At 38.3% G+C, this 21,113-nt stretch overlaps 2 protein-coding genes across 3 annotated transcripts in view; both read right to left on the reverse strand.

The window, feature by feature from the left end:
* Ubr1 (Ubr1 ubiquitin ligase) overlaps positions 1 to 11,760 on the reverse strand; it is a 42,368-nt gene extending 30,608 nt beyond the window's left edge. Inside the window, exons 1-5 of one of the 2 annotated variants that reach the window (XM_089864412.1) lie at positions 11,412 to 11,760; positions 8,956 to 9,365; positions 5,623 to 5,746; positions 2,303 to 2,533; positions 76 to 343 (exon numbers count right to left, since the gene is read on the reverse strand). In XM_089864412.1, the coding sequence (XP_089720538.1) occupies positions 76 to 343; positions 2,303 to 2,533; positions 5,623 to 5,746; positions 8,956 to 9,365; positions 11,412 to 11,444 (1,066 nt within the window). In that variant the 5' untranslated portion in view covers positions 11,445 to 11,760. Of the gene's footprint in view, positions 1 to 75; positions 344 to 2,302; positions 2,534 to 5,622; positions 5,747 to 8,955; positions 9,455 to 11,411 lie in introns of both variants that reach the window. The other variant, XM_089864413.1, reaches the window with a different exon arrangement.
* Positions 11,761 to 17,238: 5,478 nt separating this feature from the next.
* LOC149708981 (uncharacterized) lies at positions 17,239 to 20,882 on the reverse strand. The gene is made up of 3 exons (XM_089863892.1): positions 20,486 to 20,882; positions 18,556 to 19,070; positions 17,239 to 17,598 (listed from the first exon to the last, which is right to left on the reverse strand). Exons 1-3 carry the CDS (start codon positions 20,880 to 20,882, stop codon positions 17,239 to 17,241), a joined length of 1,272 nt encoding a protein of 423 aa, XP_089720018.1.
* Positions 20,883 to 21,113: the final 231 nt, after the last annotated feature.

The raw sequence follows: 21,113 nt of genomic DNA on the forward strand, positions 1-21,113 counted from the left end.
AAAGGCCTAACATTGAAACCCGTAGGTAGATAAAAGAACACCGATAAACCCCAAAAATAAAAATTGCCTTATTACCTTCTGATTTTAGGAGTATTTGCTGCATCCACGATAACATTCTCATGGCAAATATTTGATGAGCAATAACCATGGTATGCATAACTACAGTCTTTAAAGGATGATTTCCATGACGGGACGTAACCCTAGATACAGTTGCCTGGATAGTGGTGCAGGTATTGATGTCTGCGCATTTGACAATGCTTCTTCCTTCTCTGTCAATTGTCGTCGCGTACTCTATCGCTTGTTTATGGTTACAAGAGATAGCTCTCGTCAAAGTTTGAATAACCTAAAGAAGATAACATAGAGTAGAATTATAACAACTCAGATGTCAATTAACGAAAAACTTCTAAACATGAAAACTGAATCAATTTCGACTTTGGTGACTGGTCCTATGACATTTTGCTGTCAAAGCCACCATTCTCAAATACAGAGATCTTTAACGGTTCAAAACATGCTGATACCATATATTTTACCAGGGGCCCCGAGCCGAATTTCGAAAATAATTATAGGAATTATAGGTTTTTTTCATGAAAATATAGGATTTTATAGGACGGTTTTCCAGAATTATAGGATTTTATAGGACCGTTTTCCAGAATTATAGGATTTTATAGGACCGTTTTCCAGAATTATAGGATTATATAGGACACTAAAATATTAATATTAATTTTTATTTTTTTAAAGAACCAGTACTGCAAACAAGGGCCGAGAAATTAAGGGAAATATTCAATAAAACAAACCCTCCATAGGAATAGCATTACACCCAACTTTGGAGGCTCATAACTCTGGTTCTACTAGAGATAAGGGGATGTCCTTTGAGTATGTTATAGTCCTATTTGCCCCCCATCCAACCATACTAAAAACGTAGGACTACGACAAACAGGGGCCGAGTAATTAAGCAAAATGTTCCTAAACATACCACCCTCCATAGGATTAGCATTACACCCAAATTTGGAGGCTCATAACTCTGTTTCTACTAGAGATACGGGGATGTCCTTTGAGTATGTTATAGTCCTATTTTTCCCCCATCCAACCATACTAAAAACGTAGGACTGCGACAAACAGGGGCCGAGTAATTGAGAAAAATGTTCAAAAAAACATACCCTCCATAGGAATAGCATTACACCCAACTTTGGAGGCTCATAACTCTGGTTCTACTAGAGTTACGGGGATGTCCTTTGAGTATGTTATAGTCCTATTTGCCCCCCATCCAACCATACTAAAAACGTAGGACTACGACAAACAGGGGCCGAGTAATTAAGCAAAACGTAAACAAACATACCCCCTCCATAGGAATAGCATTACACCCAACTTTGTAGGCTCACAACTCTGGTTCTACTGGAGATTCAGGGATGCCCTTTGAGTATGTTATAGTCCAATTTGCCCCCCATCCAACCATACTAAAAACGTAGGACTACGACAAACAGGGGCCGAGTAATTAAGCAAAATGTTCCTAAACATACCACCCTCCATAGGATTAGCATTACACCCAACTTTGGAGGCTCATAACTCTGGTTCTACTAGAGATACGGGGATGTCGTTTGAGTATGTTATAGTCCTATTTGCCCCCATCCAACCATACTAAAAACGTAGGACTACGACAAACAGGGGCCGAGTAATTAAGGAAAATGTTCAAAAACATACTCTCCATAGAAATAGCATTACACCCAACTTTGGAGGCTTATAACTCTGGTTCTAATAGAGATATGGGGATGTCCTTTGAGTATGTTATAGTCCAATTTATCCCCCATCCAACCATACTAAATACGTAGGACTACGACAAACAGGAGTCGAGTAATTAAGCAAAATGTTCAAAAAACATAACCTCCATAGGAATAGCATTACACCCAACTTTGGAGGCTCATAACTCTGGTTCTACTAGAGATACGGGGATGTACCGAGCTATTTTTAACTATAGTTAAGCTACAATACTAGGGAAATCATCCTCATTTTATGATATTTTTTAGACCCGAGGCTTGGTTTAACCAACAGGTTGCTTAAAACTCGCCCGAATTTCAAAATTATAGGATTTTATAGGACAGTTTTAAAAATATAGGAGTTTATAGGAATAATAGGACCCCTTGGGGCCCTGATTTTACCCAACAGCACATCTACTGCTATCTTCAAATTCACGGAAAAATCCGAATCAAAAAACTTTACCCAACACTATGTTCTCAGCACGTCATTGTGATCAGTTTTCATTGAACATACTTTACTGTAAAATGAAACACAAAAACACATAAAATACCTGTTCATACGTATGAATTTCATCGTTATATAAAACAGTAGCGTAAATATCGGAAACATTTGACGGATCGCAGCCCGGAGGTTGAAGTTCGGATGGAAGGCTCAAAGCACTTTCCCAAGTCAGTAAACGATGGCAATACTGGAGAGATACTTGCATGACAAAACGCAATCTTTCGACAATGTCAGCCGGGAGACGATCAAGAACAGATTCGCTAGAATCTTTATCGCGTCCCTGATGAAAAGAAAAATCTGAATTTGAATCAGATAGTGTTATATTTCTAATAACACTGCAAATTAAAACCCGAAGCAAATGCACCATAGTGGCATCCATAGAGAGAGAGCTTTCAGATAGGTGAGTAATACGTCACACCCTCTTAAGTCCTATCACCATTCCGGAAGCCATATTGGCGAAAGGGTTTCAGGATTCCTCCAATGAGATTATGATAGAATATATGTATTAAACCTAGAGTTACAATTCAAATCGGCTTACTGCGAAACACATTGCTTTTATCAAGGACGTTTATCAAAACATAACAGCGCCATCTGTGAGCCTCTAGCGGAACTAATTCCAACTTTTACTTGTTGCTTATTTGCAATCAGAAACATCGTTATGATTTTTATTTCATCTATTTATTAGATTAAAAAAAACTAGAGTTTTTATTATTTAACTCGCGTATTTTACTTAACACGTTTAAAAAACTATCTTGACAGCTTGTTACGCAGATTATTGTAGCAGACGGTAATAAAAACGTTCTTCGAGTGATTAATAGGTGGCGCCACCCTCGTATTTGATAAAGATTCATACTCGACAAAAAGTGTATCGCGAAAGGTTGTGACTCTAGGTTTAATACATATATTGTATCTCATTGGTTTCCTCCTGAATTCACCCCCAATATGGCCGTGTAAAAGATGTTTCACGAATGTTAGCATCTTTCCCAACCAAAAGCTCTCTATTCCAAGGATGATGGGTAATCTGAGAGAAATCGGCGGCGTGCTAACTGTGGAACAGTTCAGGTCCGGTGGGAAGATAGAAAAACGGATCGAATACTCGGAAAAATGGCGGGCGGGCTACGTCAGAGGAATCACGTAATCCTCCCAAATTTTCTAGCGTCCCACCCGATCTGAACTGTTCCACAGTTATCACGCCGCCTTCTATCACGCTACATATCCCCATCATCCTCGTCTATTCTAGGTCTTAGTGAATATAAGAAATGTATTGACATAATTAACGCTAGATGGCGCCCGCATCCGCTAAGTCTCTTATTTTGGGGGGGGACTTTAGTTCCATCTAGTGTTGATATTTTTAGGCTTATCCAAAATGACGTTGTTCGCCCCTACACGCAATGTCTGTCTTACGCAGTAGTCTAATTGGTCTAATGATGTCATGATGATAAACAATGTGGTTTGTTTGAATGGAATTCCAATTAAGTTTTCTGATCAAGTTTAGTTTGGGAAATGGAGAAACTACTAGATACCAGGAGTTACAGGCATAAAAGGGATGTACAATCCGTTATGTATGGGCGGGGCCTATATCAAACTTATCTTCCATCAAATATAGCTCTACTGAGCATGCGTGAAGTTCGTAGCATTATCAGACTCAGTGCATTGGGAATGGGCATCTACTGTAGAAACAGACGTTCAAGCAGACGACAGCCTAATCACTACTCCAGGAAATAGTAACACTACTACCGAAAAAATATAGTTCTTGAGTCTTATAGACACGCCCATACATAACGGATTGTACATCCCTTTAAGTTCAGCCACTATTCAATCCCCTACTCGGTATGGGTTGACTGGCATTTTGAAATTAAGGCGAAAGTGTTGGCCTTCGAAATAAAATGAAGTAATCTTCTTTGAATCACGAATTTTCTCAATCACGTGTCTATGACGTATTTCAAGTTAATTTTATCTACAGACCCATTAAGGTGTAATCATAACTAACATATTAAAAATTAGTACGACACTTCAGATTGCCATTATTGTTGATTTCTTAAGGAAGGTATGTTTCCACGTATAAATAGGGGTTTTGCATGAAAAATTTAACATTGAAAAGTTCTGGACAACTCTAAAATCATTATCTCTGCCTCAACAGGGGTCGCTTCTAGGAAGGATTTGGCCAATAATAATTGAGGGGTGTGGCTTAAGATGTCTCCTCCCCTTCTAGCCAAAATGGCAACGAACTGAGTGAAAGACTAGTCGAACATTGAAAAGTTCCGGCCAACTCTAAAATCAATATCTATTGTCTCTGCCTCACCAGGGGTCGCCTCTACAAAAGGTTTGTCCAATAACAATTGGGGAAGAGCTTGATGGGTGTGGCTTAAGGTATCTCCTCCCCCTTTAGCCAAAATGGAACGAACTGAGTGAAAGACTAGTCGAACATTGAGAAGTTCTGGACAACTCTAAAATCATTATCAATTGTCTCTGCCTCACCAGGGGTAGCCTCTACAAAGAATTTGTCCCATAAAAATTGGGGAAAGGCTGAAGGGTGTGTCTTAAGATGTCTCCTCCCCTTCTAGCCAAAATGGCAACGAACTGAGTGAAAGGCAAGTCGAACATTGAAAAGTTCTGGACAACTCTAAAATCATTATCTCTGCCTCAACAGGGGTCGCCTCTACAAAGGATTTGTCCAATAACAATTGGGGAAGGCTTGAGGGGTGTGGCTTAAGGTATCTCCTCCCCTTCTAGCCAAAATGACAACAAACTGAGTGAAAGGCTAGTCGAACATGAAAAGTTCTGGACAACTCTAAAATCAATATCTATTATCTCTGCCTCACCAGGGGTCGCTTCTACAAACAGTATTAAGGATTTGTCCAATAACAATCGGGGAAGGCTTAAGGGGTGTGGCTTAAGATGGCTCCTCCTCTTCTAGCCAAAATGGCAACGAACTGAGTGAAAGGCTAGAGGGGGATGCACCTGATGATTAGTAGGGTAGATTTTTGACTGCTTTGCCTTGTTCCTATTTGTTGGTTGGCGAAAATGACGTATTACCTTGAACACACACCCAAATATCTTAACAGGTTTCTGTATTTCTGTCCCTAACCAAACTTCTTATTTTCTTTACGTCTTACACAATCACCCCAACAATATTTCAACAAACCAACAACAAGTACTACTACATTTGACCCATTGGCTCCCAAAAACCCCCGTTTCATAGTCTGCCCATGGTCTGTCCTTCACCCATTTTAACTAAGTGAAAAACAAGGTTTATTTCGAAAAATATTTTCACAACCCGAATTGTGACAGACAGACGCGAAATTTATGCCTTTACCCTATAAGATGCAATAACACTTTAAAAAGAAAAGTGTGTCAAACTTTAACTACTTGGTTCTTTTCCAATAGATGAAGTTGACAGAAAGGATGGGTTTTCCAAGCTTCCTTATCTCCACAGTCACAGTATCCTCCGCCATTACTCATGCTCATCTTGTACCGATGGGTTTTATGTTCACTTGGAAGAAATATCAAACGATGAGTTCATTAAAGACACTGTGAAGAAGGCATTAGCAGGGCCGGAAATAAGAAAAATTTCTTATAGGACATTGTGTTCAGTGACCCACTGTTTGACTGGAAAAGTTATAGGACATTGTCCACTGCAATTTTCTCTGCAATCTCCATAGTCAAGCTATCAAAACTGTCCAGTGACCCCCTTAGTTTTTAACAAAATTATGGGACATTTTAAAATTTTATTGGACAATGTCCAGTGTCCTGTGCTTATTTCCGGCCCTGGGCATTGGCTGTTTAAAAATAATTTGAAATGCGTCACAGGCACCACGTGAAAGAATGCGCGTGAGGAAATCTGTTTTCACGCTATAGAATAGGCAACTCCCTATCTCGGGCGACAGAATATTCTGTATATGCTCTGTTACAACATCGGTTGTCAGCACGCGCAAATATATTTCTCTATGGAACGTAGCTTTGTACGTGCTGTCAAGAGACAAAAAACTTCAGGATGATCTTCAGGATTTAAAATATCCGCTAGTTTTTTTAAAAAGCTCCAGTGCATGCACGGACCTCTAGGCCTTAGTTTCAAATACGTGTGAAATTGCCTACAGCCTACTACACGCATTTATAACTAAAGCCTAGAGGTCCGTGCACTCGAGCTACAAAACTCGCCTATATTTTAAATCCTGAAGATCATCCTGAAGTTCTTCGTCTCTTGACAGCACGTACAAAGCTACGTTACATAGAGAAATATATTTACGCGTGCTGACAACCGATGTTGTAACAGAGTATATACAGAATAAGCTGTCGTTCGAGATAGGGAGTTGCCGATCCTGTAGAGTGAAAACAAATTTCCTCACGCGCATTCTTTATTATATCCATGATTATACTTTAAAAAAACGGCCTTTTTTCTAAAAATAGGAGGGAAAATATTAAAGAAAATAAATTATCTCTTATTCCAATACGATAATTAGCATTTATTAGTCTTAAAAACGCTGACTACTGCCTCGCCATGTTTAGAGACGTCTGCTAGCAAGAACCCCTTACCCCTGCAGGATTGGTTGAATTCTCACAGGCTGAGAGAGCTAAGGGTAAGATAATATTACGGGTATGTTTGGTTAAGCAGACGCCACTAAACCAATGGCGGCGGCGCAGTAGTCCTTGATTATTTTTAAGACTAATTAAATGTACTAATTATCATATTGTAATAAGAGATCATTTATTTTAATTTTAAAATTTAATTCCTTTTATATTCAGAAAAAGCAGCCATTCTTTTAAGGTATAATGTTACGTTACGCGACTCTTACCTTTAAAGGGACTGTAAAGAACAGGGTTCATACAACTTTTGGAAAACAAATTTCCCTGAGATTTCCAGGTTTTTCCCCACATACTTCCCTGAATTTTCCAGAGTTGTGAGCCTCCAAAGTTTAGTGTAATGCTATTCCTATGGAGGGGGTTGTTTGTTTACGTTTTGCTTAATTACTCGGCCCCTGTTTGTCGTAGCCCTAAGTTTTTAGTATGGTTGGATGGGGGACAAATAGGACTATAACATACTCAAAGGACATCCCCGTATCTCCAGTAGAACCAGAGTTATGAGCCTCCAAAGTATAGTGTAATGTTAATCCTATGGAGGGTATGTTCACGAACATTTGCTTAATTACTCGGCCCCTCTTTGACTCAAATTTCCCTGAATTTTACTAAAAATTGGAAATTTCCCTGAATTTTCCCTGACGCTTTTGTCAATTATTTATTTCCCTGATTTTTCCAGGTTTCCCCGGTTTTCCAGGTTTGTATGAACCCTGAAAGAAGGGCATCGGCGGGTGGGTAAAAATTATTTGAAATACGTCACAGACATCACGTGATGCCCAAGATACAAAGGCTCCTCATGGAATGGAACTAGACACCTAGGCTGCGTTCAGTAACGCTCAACGGAGGCTCCGTTGAATGCGCATTCGCCACTGAACGATTTTCGGAACTTCCGGTTTGACGTCACGATTGTAAGCGAAGAGGCATCGAAGTCATCGGCTGAAAGAGCCGATTACTTCGTTGAGCAACGCATTTGTGACGTAGTAGCAATGGAGGAAACTTATCTCCCTGAACGATTTCGAGAAGTTAATTTGATGGATAATTTCGGAACTATTTATAAAATCGGTGTAGCAGCGACTGTATGCGAATGAATAGTGTCTGTTAATTATTTTATTAAATTTTTTCGATTATATCTATGAAGCTTAAAAAGTTATTGGGTTTTAAAGCTTAAGCCTTGGCTAAGTTACAGGTCAGAGTTTGCTCTTATTTCGGCTAACAGGTCCTCGCATATCCATTTTTATGAACTGTAAGCAGACTATACAGCGCAAAGTTTGCAAAAAACCGTTCAGTAGCCTATTACGTCACATGACATCACGTTGGTCAACGGAGCTCAACGCGTTTGGTCTCCGTTGAGCGTTACTGAACGCACCCTTGTTTTTCGCGAGATTGCAGTGCCAATTCCATGAAGTGGTAGTTAAAGTAGAAATAAAACGAACCACGGAGCTGTATTGTAGAAGGAGTAGAGACTCGTAGCTTCCCCTGTACTAAAAGAAGCTAGACCTTATTTGTCCATAAAAAGGGGGTATGAATTTTGACCCTCCCTCCAAACCTAGGCGAGCCAACGTAAACAATAAAGATGGCCGCGAGCTACGAACGTTCAGGAGGGTTAAGCCTCGGTCTTTTGTGTATTGAGTCCGGGTGACCGGAGTTTCTCAAGCGTTTGCAAATCTTATTTAAATTTTTATTTTTACTATTATTTCTATTTATATCAACTATAATATGGAAAATATTCAAAGAATTAAGCCGGGAAAGAAGAAAACGGACGCCTTCTTTAAAACACGTGACGTCAGAGATTGTTTACATTGGCTCGGTATGCGCGAAAATTGTGCGCGGAGCACTAGTACGCTTATGTCTAGGCCCCAGAGGCCTAGTGTCTACTCCTTCTACAATACACATCCGTGAACGAACTAAGCTTCTTTAGACCACGCCTCTACTTGGTCACGTGCCTCTGACGTATTTAAAATAATTTTTACCCACCCGCCGATGCCCTACTTTACAGTCCCTTTAAATTAAAGGGAGTATAAAAGTGCAGAAGCCTAAACTTCACTTTCTCGCTAAGATATTCAACAAATATTTTTGGGGAAAAAAAAATCACACGTCTAGCGATATCTTTCGGAGCGCAATTCTTACCTGCTCTTAAAGCAATCAACGCAAAGTACGCAAGTAGGATCTAAACCGCAATCCCTGCAAGAGTAGGTGGGTTCGCCCATTTTGAAAACTTTTCCACAAAGACTAGGTGGATTGTTTAACTTCTTCAATTCCTCAAAAACGGCATCGGGGTTCTTATCGTTGCACACAAATTGTTCCAAAGGAGTAAATAAAACATTCTTCGCTAAAGTCTCGTCAAATGTCAAATTTAAACAGTCACATCCTGGTCGAGGACTATAAATCAACGGTACATTGGTCGACCAATAATGGTAAAAGTCGACGGGCTTCAATGATTTGCTGTCAAATTTCTTCGTCCATTCGTGTATAGTGTAACCCAATTCGTTTTGGAATCCCATTGGATGGACCATACGTGTTTCGTCGACATCCGCCATCTTGATTTTTGTTAATTACGGTATTATATTAAATTAGATTAATTCCATGCAGGGAAGTAATTAATTAAGTCCAGATTTGATCAAAGATACTGTAATACAAAAGTGTATATATATTTTAATTAATATGATTGTCTGGACGTGAACTCGTAGTCATGTACGTTTATAAACATAGAGAGGTATCCCAGAAGCCTTAATGTGACGTCATCCATGCTATTTTCCCCCATAGAACCATAGCGGTACCAAAAATGGACACCCACTACCCAAGCTAATACTGTGACGTGTTAAAGGGAGGGTGAAGTAGAAAATCAAGTGATTTTTTATCGATTTTTCTTCTAATTGTAAGACCAGTCTGCATAGTGAAACATTCAGGAAATACAGTTTCCGAATGATTTTAAAATTATTTCAAATTAGGTACAGATTTTAAGGATAATTTTAAAGAAGGACCTCCGACCAATCGCGTAACGCCCTGCCTTTTTATTAACAAAATTCTAGTGGCACGTTCCGTGTCGAATGAAATTTATCACGAGATTTGATAAAATTTGCGTGCGACGTGGCAATCGTGGCGCGAGACATGGAGCGTGCCACGAGAATTTTGTTAATAAATAGGCAAGGCGTAACGCGATTGGTCGGAGGTCCTTCTTTAAAATTGTCCTTAAAATCTGAACCTAATTTGAAATAATTTTAAAATCATTCGGAAACTGTATTTCCTGAATGTTTGACTATGCAGACTGGTCTTATAATTTGCAGAAGAATCGATAAAAAATCACTTGATTTTCTACTTCACCCTCCCTTTAAGGCCCGTTCAGACGACACTCTTTTTCTCGCTACGCTCGCTGTGCTGATCGAGCTCATTAGATTTTCTGGCTTCACCAGCCTCTAGAAAATGCACACGGCCAAAATTTTCTCATTCTTGATCTCATTCTTGCTCAGCACAGCCAATAAAATGCTTCCGAAAATGACGTACGTCACTCTTTGTTGTGTAGTCTGCTAGCTACTCTGTGGAAATGTGTTTTCACTAGTTCGAATCTCTTGAAATTTTAGTGATAAGTATATTTTAAGACCCTTCAATATACTTATCAGTAAAATTTCAAGAAATTCCAGCTAGTGAAAACGCATTTCCACAGAGTAGCTAGCAGACTACACAACAAAGAGTGACGTACGTCATTTTCGGAAGCATTTTATTGGCTGTGCTGAGCAAGAATGAGATCAAGAATGAGAAAATTTTGGCCGTTGGCATTTTCTAGAGGCTGGTGAAGCCAGAAAATCTGATGAGCTCGATCAGCACAGCGAGCGTAGCGAGAAAAAGAGTGTCGTCTTAACGGGCCTTTACCTAGGCACTGACGTCACAACTGAGTGATCATGGAGCGGGAATTTAGAGAAACCAAATATAATTGTGCATTCCATTTATCTGCTCTGGGGGTCTGGGATCACTCGCAATTTGCTCTATTACGTCACTAAATTTGACAGAGAGGGCTGAGTTTATAGAGTAATGGCACCTACTTACCTTTGACTGTATTAAGCTCTATGGGTAGTTAACATGGAGTGCCACTACTCTATTATGCTGAAGTGTTTGTTTTTATTTTACACTTCCCCAGAGCAGTAAATGCGGTGGTTTAAGGTTCAGGTTCAGGTTCAGGTCATGGGGTTCTCGATAATTTTTGGATTAAGTAAGGGGTGTTTCAGGGGGCGGGGCAGCTTTAAATCAAGTACAACTGCACCAAAGGGGAGGTTATTTAATAAAAACATTCAACATTCTAAGCCTTGGTCCCCATTAGTAGGTGTAGGTTTGATAATTCATTTCTAATGAACTAATAGATCTTAAATAATTCCAGGGATTAATTAATTAGAGGGATTTACGCCTATTTCAGAATCATTTCTCAAAAGACATTATTCATTAATGCATGTTAATAAAACAGTTATTACATCATTAAGACCACAGCATTGGAAAAAAACAACAGTCACATGATGATATTTTACCTTTCTTTATAATATTAAAAGTATAATTTCGAATATTTAACGATTTATATTATAATAATTCAAGCTTACATTCGTAGTATTGTATTTATGGCAAAAATTCATTCCCAATACGCAGTGTCTTTTTATACACTTAAACCTTGGTCCATAATACCGATGATGTCATTCATTTATCCATCTAAAATTACACATCTTTCTGACTTTGAAAAGCTAAGTTGCATAATAATTTAACGCAACCCTCATTGATATATCGTGAAAAATTCCTTTCTATATTAAAATATTACCATTTACACTAGGTTAACTTAACTAAATACAATCAAATACTGAAATTAACGTCGAAGCCAAGTCGAAGTTCGTCAGAATTAATTTTTGCAACAGCTGCTTGCCTTCTTCGTGAAATCGCAGCGTAGACAAGGCTGCCAGTCTTGCCAGATAAAATACGCTTTTTTTTACCAAACACGTGTTAGGAAAGTAGCCCAAGTGTTTGTTCTAACCAGCCCAAAATCTCACCGCCAAATTTAAAACATGCCAAATACATACAAAGAAATCTTTCAGCTTAAGTTTAAATTGCTAAATTGACAAAATTAATGATTTTGAAAGGTTAATAGTGATTAAATGTAAATTTGTAAATACGAGATCCAAAATTTTCAAAGGCAAAAGTGATTTACAAGAGCATTTCTTTGGGCGCTGCCATAACTTGTCGGTAAGCGTCGTCAGTCTGGGAAATAGCACACTTCCTCTGGTCCAAAACCAGTTTATTAATTGCTTGGACTAGTTTCTTAATTCAAGAAGTGGGGTTACTGGTCCTCGGGACCAGATTATTAATTGCAAAGGAGAACAAAGGCTGGGACCACTCCGGAGACCAGTTTATTATTTCAGACACTAGGGGGTCACTGCTCCAAAGGACTAGTTTAAACATGAACATGGTTTAAAAAGTATCCTTATTTCCCAGACTGAGCGTCGTGTACGTTTTGCCAAGGATGATAGGGGCATGAACGCTGACATTCCCTATCGGTGGTTCGCTGCTGCGCTCTGTAGATTTGGCCATAGCCGCCTGGATCATGCGAGTTCGCGGACGCAGGCTGCTCGCACTATAGAAGGCCGCCCAAAAGAATTATTTTTCCATGCTTCGCCAACATCTTGGAAATTTAATGATATCAAAAGTGGTTGAGGGGAAAAGTATGAAAATGGCCAAAAGTCGCGAGTCATCAGAGTTTCGCCGTAGTTGACCGTTTTAGTGGCGTAGCTATACTGGGCCTGTTCACTTCCTTAAAATAGGTCTTGTGTTAATTCGCGGTTTCGCGGTTACCGTCGTCTGCTAGAACTTCCTCGATTTGTGTTTGTAGTCAGGACAGAGTAGCTGGTAATGTTTTAAAAGGTATTTGAAGGTATTATATAGATTTAAGTAAGGTTATCGAAGCAATAGAAGAGCACATAAAACTAGATACGTTTAAAACAAATCTCGGTAATTTAGCTATAGCGCGAGCAGCTTGCATCGTGATGCGCGTGATCGAGTGGGCTATGGTTAAACCAAGGAGCATAAATGTCTGAACTACTTTCAGTCGCGAGTTTGCAAGTCCATCAGTCACTAGTAAACTAAATAGTTATTGGCGAAACTTTGATGTCCGCGTTTTTTAACACAGGCTCTATGGCCATTGTCATACTTTCCCTCTCATCCACTTTTGGTAATAGATCCTGGCATTAATAAACAAATCTGAGGATTTTACGCCGCTTCAATCGCGCCTACGCTAGAGAGAAAAAAATTGGTCGAGTTCCAAAAATATTTCTTACCCCCTTCCCCTCAACCTAAAGCGGCGAAACACGGACGCCGGTGCTTGAATCTAGTTCGGCCGTCTACCACCGCGAGCGTCTCACGTTTTGGAGGGGAAATTCTGAAACCGCCACTAGAGGGCCAACCGTTGGTGTGTTATCAAGAATATTCACTTTCGCCGAGTGAAGAATTTGGTTAGCTCAGTACTTCTAGTCTCATCTCACTTCTGCTTTCAGTGAACTGCGAACGAGGTTACAGACACATACGTCAAGTGTAATACCTCTCCGTGACGTCATCGTCACTCGGAGAGGCAAAAAGAGAAAATTTGTAATAATTATTATTAGAAAGAGAAAATTTATAATAATTATTATTATAAAGAAAAAACTTATAAATATTAAATTAGAAAAATTAAATCTACAATTTTTAAATTAGAAAGAGACAAGTTGGGAAAACCAAAATATTACCTCTCCGAGTCAACACGACTACTTACAAACTTATTTACCCAGATATGAAAATGTTTCTTAAGTTAAAATTTATGAAATATTAAAGCAGTATACAAAGCATAGCAAATTTACTGTAAATCAGACGACATTTTACATCCAATAATGATATTCTTGTACACATTAAAATCATCCGATGGGGGGAAAAACGGGTCATCGGCGTTTTATAAATGACGCTAGCGCAATAAAGCGTGCAAGGTACCAAGGCTTAACAAAAATTGTAGGATAACATATTTATAGAGATAGATAACAACTTTTATAATAAAAATTAGCAACTAACATATCTCTTAAAATTCTCGCGTGATCAACTGGTTTCACGCCAATTAAATAGCTATAGTCCCATAGAGCTATTTGTATTAATTCCTCCATGGTTTTTTTCGCCAAGCTGAGAACTACGCGTTTTACGTCACGTTTTCCAAAAAGCCGACTATTTTCTTTGAAGACCGCGCTAGCTCAGCGCTAAGCACCGTGACGTCAAAATTCAAAAACAAAATCCCTGGGCCGCGTTCAGCAGCGCTGGGCTCTGCTGAACGCGGCCCAGATTTCCACCATGATTATAAAATCTAAGCCTAATTATTTAAAAGTGTATTTAACTTTCGGCTCACTCTGAACCGTTAATGTCTCTGCAAACAGAAACGAAAACCAAACCCAAACGTTTACTTTATGGTTCACTAGGCCTATTGACAAATAAAAGTTCATTTGACCAACATAGCAGCGTTGTGCTTGTATTCACTGTGACTTTAGAAAGGATTATGCTATAAACAGATGTAGTATAGCTTAAGTAATATATAAACATCCATTTTAAATAATAATATTAAAAATATTCTTTGGAATATCAAAATGAAATAGAGCTTTAAAGCTACAAAAGTACTAAATGCATCATAATTACGAAAAATATTTCCACATATTCACTTAAGGATAAAGGGAATATTATCGTTGTGTTGGATTTCTTTACACATCAAAACAAAACGAACTTCTAACGCAGCGCACTACTGTAACAACGGACGGACACATACAAGATCCAAAAACCCGACTATTTTCTTTGATGACTACGCTGGCTCAGCGCTGAGCAGCGTGACGTCACAATTCACAAACCAAATTCCATCCTGTAGGACACTGCTAACAGCGCTGAGCTCTGCTGAACGCGGCACAGATTTCCGCCATGATGCTTTACTTAATTTTAAAATCTAAACCTGATTATTTTAAAGTGTTTTTAACTTTCGGTCTTTCTGAACCGTTAATGTCTCTGCATTACAGAAACGAAAAACAAACCCAAGTGTTTACTTTATGGTTCATTAGGCCTATTGACATATAAAAGTTCATTTGACCGACAAAGTAGCGTTCTTTTAGAAATCACTAAAGAAAGGATTATGCTATAAACAGATTTAGTATAGCTTTAGTAATATGTAAACATCCATTTCAAATAACAAAATTAAAAAAAATCTTTGGAATATCAAAATGAAACGGAGCTTTAAAGCTACAAAAGTACTAAATGCATCGTAATTACGAAAAATATTTCCACATATTCATTTTATATTATGGAAAACGGGAATATTAAGGTTCTGGAGGGGATCTTTACACATCAAAACAAAACGAACTTCTAACGCAGCGCACTACTGTAACAACGGACGGACACACACAGACAAAAGCATAGACTGCTGTTTTACCCTTTCCGTATTAATTTTGAGTTGAGAGACATGATTATCTTAAATATTAAAATAAATATAATTAATATTAAATATTTTCTTCGATAGTTGTTCGCCTTATTGAGCGTTACATCGTTTTGAAAAAGAACAATTAAACATTCTTGAGAGACTTGACTAATATTGGCGTTTGAAATGAAGCATACGCCGGTTGCTTTGCCTTCATCAAATAGGTAGTATATAAGGGTGTCGAATCGCAGCTATGGATAAGAACAGCGCAATTGCGTGAACCTTTGGTGGAAGCCCCACCATTGGGAGGCCGGACGTTTCTCGTAACCCTGGCCGATCGCCGCGTGTGTCTTAACCTTAAGGAGTAGAAGCCAGGTGTACAGACTGGTGTCCATGTGGGATGGACAAAAACAAAGACCAGAAGATGGTGGTGTTAGAAGCCAGGTGTACAGACTGGTGTCCGTGTGGGATGGACAAAAACAAAGACCAGAAGATGGTGGTGTTAGAAGCCATGTGTACAGACTGGTGTCCATGTGGGATGGACAAAAACAAAGACCAGAAGATGGTGGTGTTAGATGCCAGGTGTACAACTGGTATCCATGTGGGATGGACGAAAACAAAGACCGGAAAATGATGGTGATAGAAGCCAGTAAGTGCAGACTGGTGTCTATGTGGAATGGACAAAGACCACAAAATTGTGGTGTTTGAAGCCAATAAGTACATATTGGTATTCATGTAGAATAGACAATTGACTAGTCAGATGAAGTAATAATGGCCAGTTGATTTGTGGATAGATTCAAGTTTTGAAATTTCCGGGAACTGTGAATACGGTCCGGAAATAGCGAACACATTTGCTTCAATTCGGAAACTGCGAACACGGTCCCCTGGGGTGTAAGTCAATAACAACAGACAGACACACACACACACACACAGACACGTCGAAATTAGAACCTCTCCGTGACATACGTCACTCGGAGAGGTAAAAACCTATAATTATGAAATTCGAAAGGCAAAGATCTTTAATTATTAAATACGAAAGATAAAATCTATAATTATTATTAATATTATTACTAATAAAAATTTATAATTTTTTAATTAGATAAAAATCCTATTATTATTATTATTAGAAAGATAAGAATCCCATTATTATTAGAAAAATAAGAATTCCATTATTATTATCAAAAGAAACAAAATGATAACTATGATTGCAAGGGACGAGTTTAAGTTTCGTCGACTTACAAAGCGTAGTTATTTTTAAAATGAAAAACATAAAACTTTATTCAAAACAAGTTGGGAAAACCAAAATATTACCTCTCCGAGGAGGACTACTTACAAACTTACTTACCCAGATATGGAAATGTTTCTTTTTTTAAAGAACAAATACTGAAGTTAAAATTTATGAAATATTAAAGCAGTATACAAAGCATAGCAAATATACTGTAAATCAGACGACATTTTACATCCAATAAGGATATACTTGTACACATTAAAATTATCCGATGGGGGGAAAACGGGAAATGAAGAGCTAAACCTTTGGAGGGATATTACCTTTACGTTTTTGTAAAGGCCGAATTTTCTACTCCTCAACTGTATACCCTCTATGTTCAAAGCCATATTCACAACAGGGTTGCCATGTAAACACTATCCTCTCGTTTCACCTCAACGATTTTCTTAGTTTGTCAACATGACTGTTAACGTTACATAACACCAAAGCTTATTTGTGGCTACACACACTGGAAGTAAATGCGCACCATAAATAGCATGAAAACACGAAGCTATAATCCGATTACGATCAGACCTTTCTGATTGCCTCCTGCCTTTTGCAAGGTAAAATTTGTGGGTAGAAAATCAGCCAGATTGGGATGCCAAAGGAGCCAACATTTGCTCTAAACCCTATAAAAGCCAAATTAAACCAGCATGTTAGAAGTTCGTTGCAAGCCCTAGGCAAGACCGAGTTGAAGACGATTATTTCAACTTCATAAATGAGTCACGACCGTGTTACTCGAGGATTTTTCCAAGTTGGAATCGTTGGATTTGGGTTTAGAAATCGATCGCATTAATCGAAACAACGTGACACGATATCTCTTGCTCGACCCCAAATACACGAAAAATGTCAAACAGTTCGAAAACAAAACTGTTATTTTGGATGACTCTAAAGTCCACAATACTGTCGGTAGGCGTTCGACCAAGACGCTGGGATAAACGACTAAGCCCACGTAAATGATGGAAGACGAGAGATGAGCCACGATTTGCAGAACTATTACTAGCAGCAATGTCACCGTGACGCGTCCTTCTGTGAATTGCGGTTGTGTTTTGGCGCCGGAATTAACTGACACCTACGGATTCGTGATACCAATTAGACGACAACTCAAGCAAATTTATTTAGTTCACAGTTGTTAGGGAATTACAGAGGTTACGCTGGGAAATTTTATCTTACCACAATGATACTATACATGTGGAAGGAGATTGTAGGTCCATGGCCCAAGCGTAGCTATATTCCTATAGCACCAATAACGGATTAATGTAGGAATAACGTTAGAGCCGAAGAAAAGAATAGCAGACCTCAATTCAATTTAATTACCGAGTTCAGGGGCTCCGATAATTATTTTTCCCAGGGGGGGGGCAAGGCAACACCAGGGAGCATTTTTTGGGGAATTAATAGGATTTCATAGGAACTTATAATAATATAATATATAAAAATCGTGAACGAGCGAACCGAGCTTCACAATTTCGGTGTCTAGTTAATTGTAATCTCGATAAAAGAGCTTGATTTTGATGAATTTGACGCTAAACTATACAAAAACTCAGATAAAGTCAAGAATATGGGATAATATAGGACCTTTCATAAAATTATAGGATAATATAGAACATTTCATGAAATAATAGGATAATATAGGACGGGTTCAAAAATGTAGGATTTTATAGGAATTATAGGACTGCTGGGTTCCATGCATCACCCATGGCAGCCCCCTGAATAGTATTGCTTCGTCCATGCTGCTACAACCAATTTTTCTAAAACGTAGCTGAGGCCGGTTAGGAAATTCGCTATGTTAAACGTTTTTCTCACATTAATCCTTTTTTGACAGTATCGCCAAGGTTACACTAAGACGGTAGAAACAGGCAGATAAATATTTCCTAACGTTACCTTTGTAATATAAGACGAATAGCTTTGTATCAGGAATCTATACAACAATAAAGATACATCGGTAATACCAAAAATATATAATATTTCATATGAAATATATATTTTTGGTAATACCCATCTAACATCTGGGTAAGATTTGGGAACTTACTGAAATTGCAGATTCAGACATTAGAGATTGGCGTTCAATTCTCGATCTCCACAAATTGAAGAGCAAAAACGCAATTATCAAAACAGTTACCAAGCACGGCACCGTGTAAACCAAGAAATGTAACATCGACGTTACCATCCCAAATTCCTCAGAAAATTTAACATATTTTGCAAGCTTTACTGAACTTCCCTCAATCACTAAAATTGTTTCAACCACTTCGGCCAAAGCTACACACGTGACCGAAATAACAATTGATAATATTGAAGTTGGCAAGAGACTGGACAGAGCCCTTCGTTTGGTACATAGTGTTGCCGAATGCAGAGGCCACGTGATGGCGATGAATCGAAATACACTGATTGTCACTGTTAACCAATTTGAAACGCACGAAGCGAATATAGTAAACAACTCATTTACTCGTCTCACGATCGTCAAATACGAATATGTTGATATTGCATCTGGAAAGTAGTATCTCATAGTCGTCGGTATCATTGTCAGATATAAAATGATGTTAATACCTGTAAAGATAAATTTGGTTTTGCAGAATTTGTCCAATGACTGAAAGTCAGGAAGAGAAAAAGTATTAGATTTTCTCTTGTTATACCATGGACATTAAATGGTTTCTTGCTATAATAAGTATAGTATAGCAGATTTAAACCTGTAAATTTGAAAATGTTCTACATATAGGCCTAGTAAAACTTCGTAGATTCCCTTCGAAGCTACATACGCCATGGCCTGGCCAGGCCATGTCAAAGGCAAAAGGTCTGTCCACACTACGGTATTTTTTTTCGCTTCGGTTCGGGCGCGAGTAACGTTGTTTGTCCACACACAACAATTTCATTCGCTGGCGCTCGCATCGCTTCGTACGCTTGGCCAAAAACCAATCTTTGGTTTTTCCAAATACATCTATTTATATTTACAGAAGTGAGATGAGACTTGAAGTACTGAGCTAGTCAAATTCTTCACTTGGCATTAGTCAATATTCTTGATAACACACCAACAGTTGGCCCTCTGGTGGCGGTTTCAGAATTTCCCCTCCAAAACGTGAGACGCCGAACTAGATTCATGGAGCCGCGTCCGTGTTCGGCGGCTTTAGGATGAGGGGAAGGGTATAGGAAATTTTTTGGAACTCGACCAATTTTTTTCTCTCTATGGCCTTTCGCGATGGAAGCGGCATAAAATCCTCAAATTTGTTCACTAGTGCCAGGATCTATTACCAATGCTAGAGCCCTTCACTTCTAGTCTCATCTCACTTCTCATATTTATTTCGTAGCAATAGAATTAAAAATAAAGATCCATATATGTTAGGATTTATTTTTTTGATCGAGAGATGGTTGATTACTACCACGATTTAATCATTAAGTTTAGGGTTCACAATATGATGCATGATAAATCGTCAACATGTTAGTGATTGGGTGAATGGTGTACTAATGTGGAGGGGTTGCCCTCTCTCCTTCCGTTGCAAAAAAAAACCCGTGTGTGTAGACAGGACGCGAGCCTAATCTGAAAACGTTTAAAAACATCTGGTAACACTTTTAATGGCCAACTAGTCATAGCGTTATTAGTATAAAACTCTGTACTAAGTTGCCCACAAATTTGGACCAATCATGAAGGACCACACTTCTGAGACTCTCGAAACGGTGTGTAAAAACAACTAGTAGGCGAATATTTTTATAAGTCTATTGAATGGTCTATAGGGAAGCGAATACATGTATAATAGAAAATACCGTAATTTACTAGACCGATTTATAGTACTTGAATTACCGTACCAGTTCTGCTACTAAAGGTTCTGAATGCCAAAAGTACTAAAATTATTGGTATTACACCACAAAATATTACATTTCGACGTTTCCGAACCGGTTTAAATCTGTTTCAAAGTGTCTTTTGTAAACGTGGCTGTTGAAAGTATTGTTTAGAATAAAAAGGAACTTACCTTCTAAAAGAGCCAGTAGAAGATTGAAAACGGATTTCATGGACGGTCTGGTAAACACGATGACACTTAAGAAATTCAACAGAACTCCAATAATTACCAATGTAATTATGGCATAATTCGGAACTACATTGAATATTGTACTATTTAAACGCATCAATGCATCTAACATTTCTTGCGTATTGTTGCTAGTGATGTCTTGAGTATTAATTCCATCTTCCAATAATGTAGTATTAGTACCATTCCATTGATTTTTAATTTCCAGCGTACTGTTCTCATAATTTCTGATTAAATGACTTAAATCTTTCAATGACGTTTTATTTAGTGGTGCCACTATGTGAGTTATATCAAAATGGGCGGAAACTCTGCTATACCTAAATCTCTGGAGTATTAATTCCATCTTCCAATAATGTAGTATTAGTACCATTCCATTGATTTTTAAATTTCCAGCGTACTGTTCTCATAATTTCTGATTAAATGACTTAAATCTTTCAATGACGTTTTATTTAGTGGTGCCACTATGTGAGTTATATCAAAATGGGCGGAAACTCTGCTATACCTAAAGGTCGGCATTTTTTATACATTATCCACAAATTGGTGGAAAACCGATTATTTAAAAACAAACTTGTGG

Source organism: Phalangium opilio, unplaced genomic scaffold (genome assembly GCF_054372755.1).
Source record: "Phalangium opilio isolate 3A_F unplaced genomic scaffold, DU_Popi_V2 ptg000013l_1, whole genome shotgun sequence".
Classification (NCBI taxonomy): domain Eukaryota; kingdom Metazoa; phylum Arthropoda; class Arachnida; order Opiliones; family Phalangiidae; genus Phalangium; species Phalangium opilio.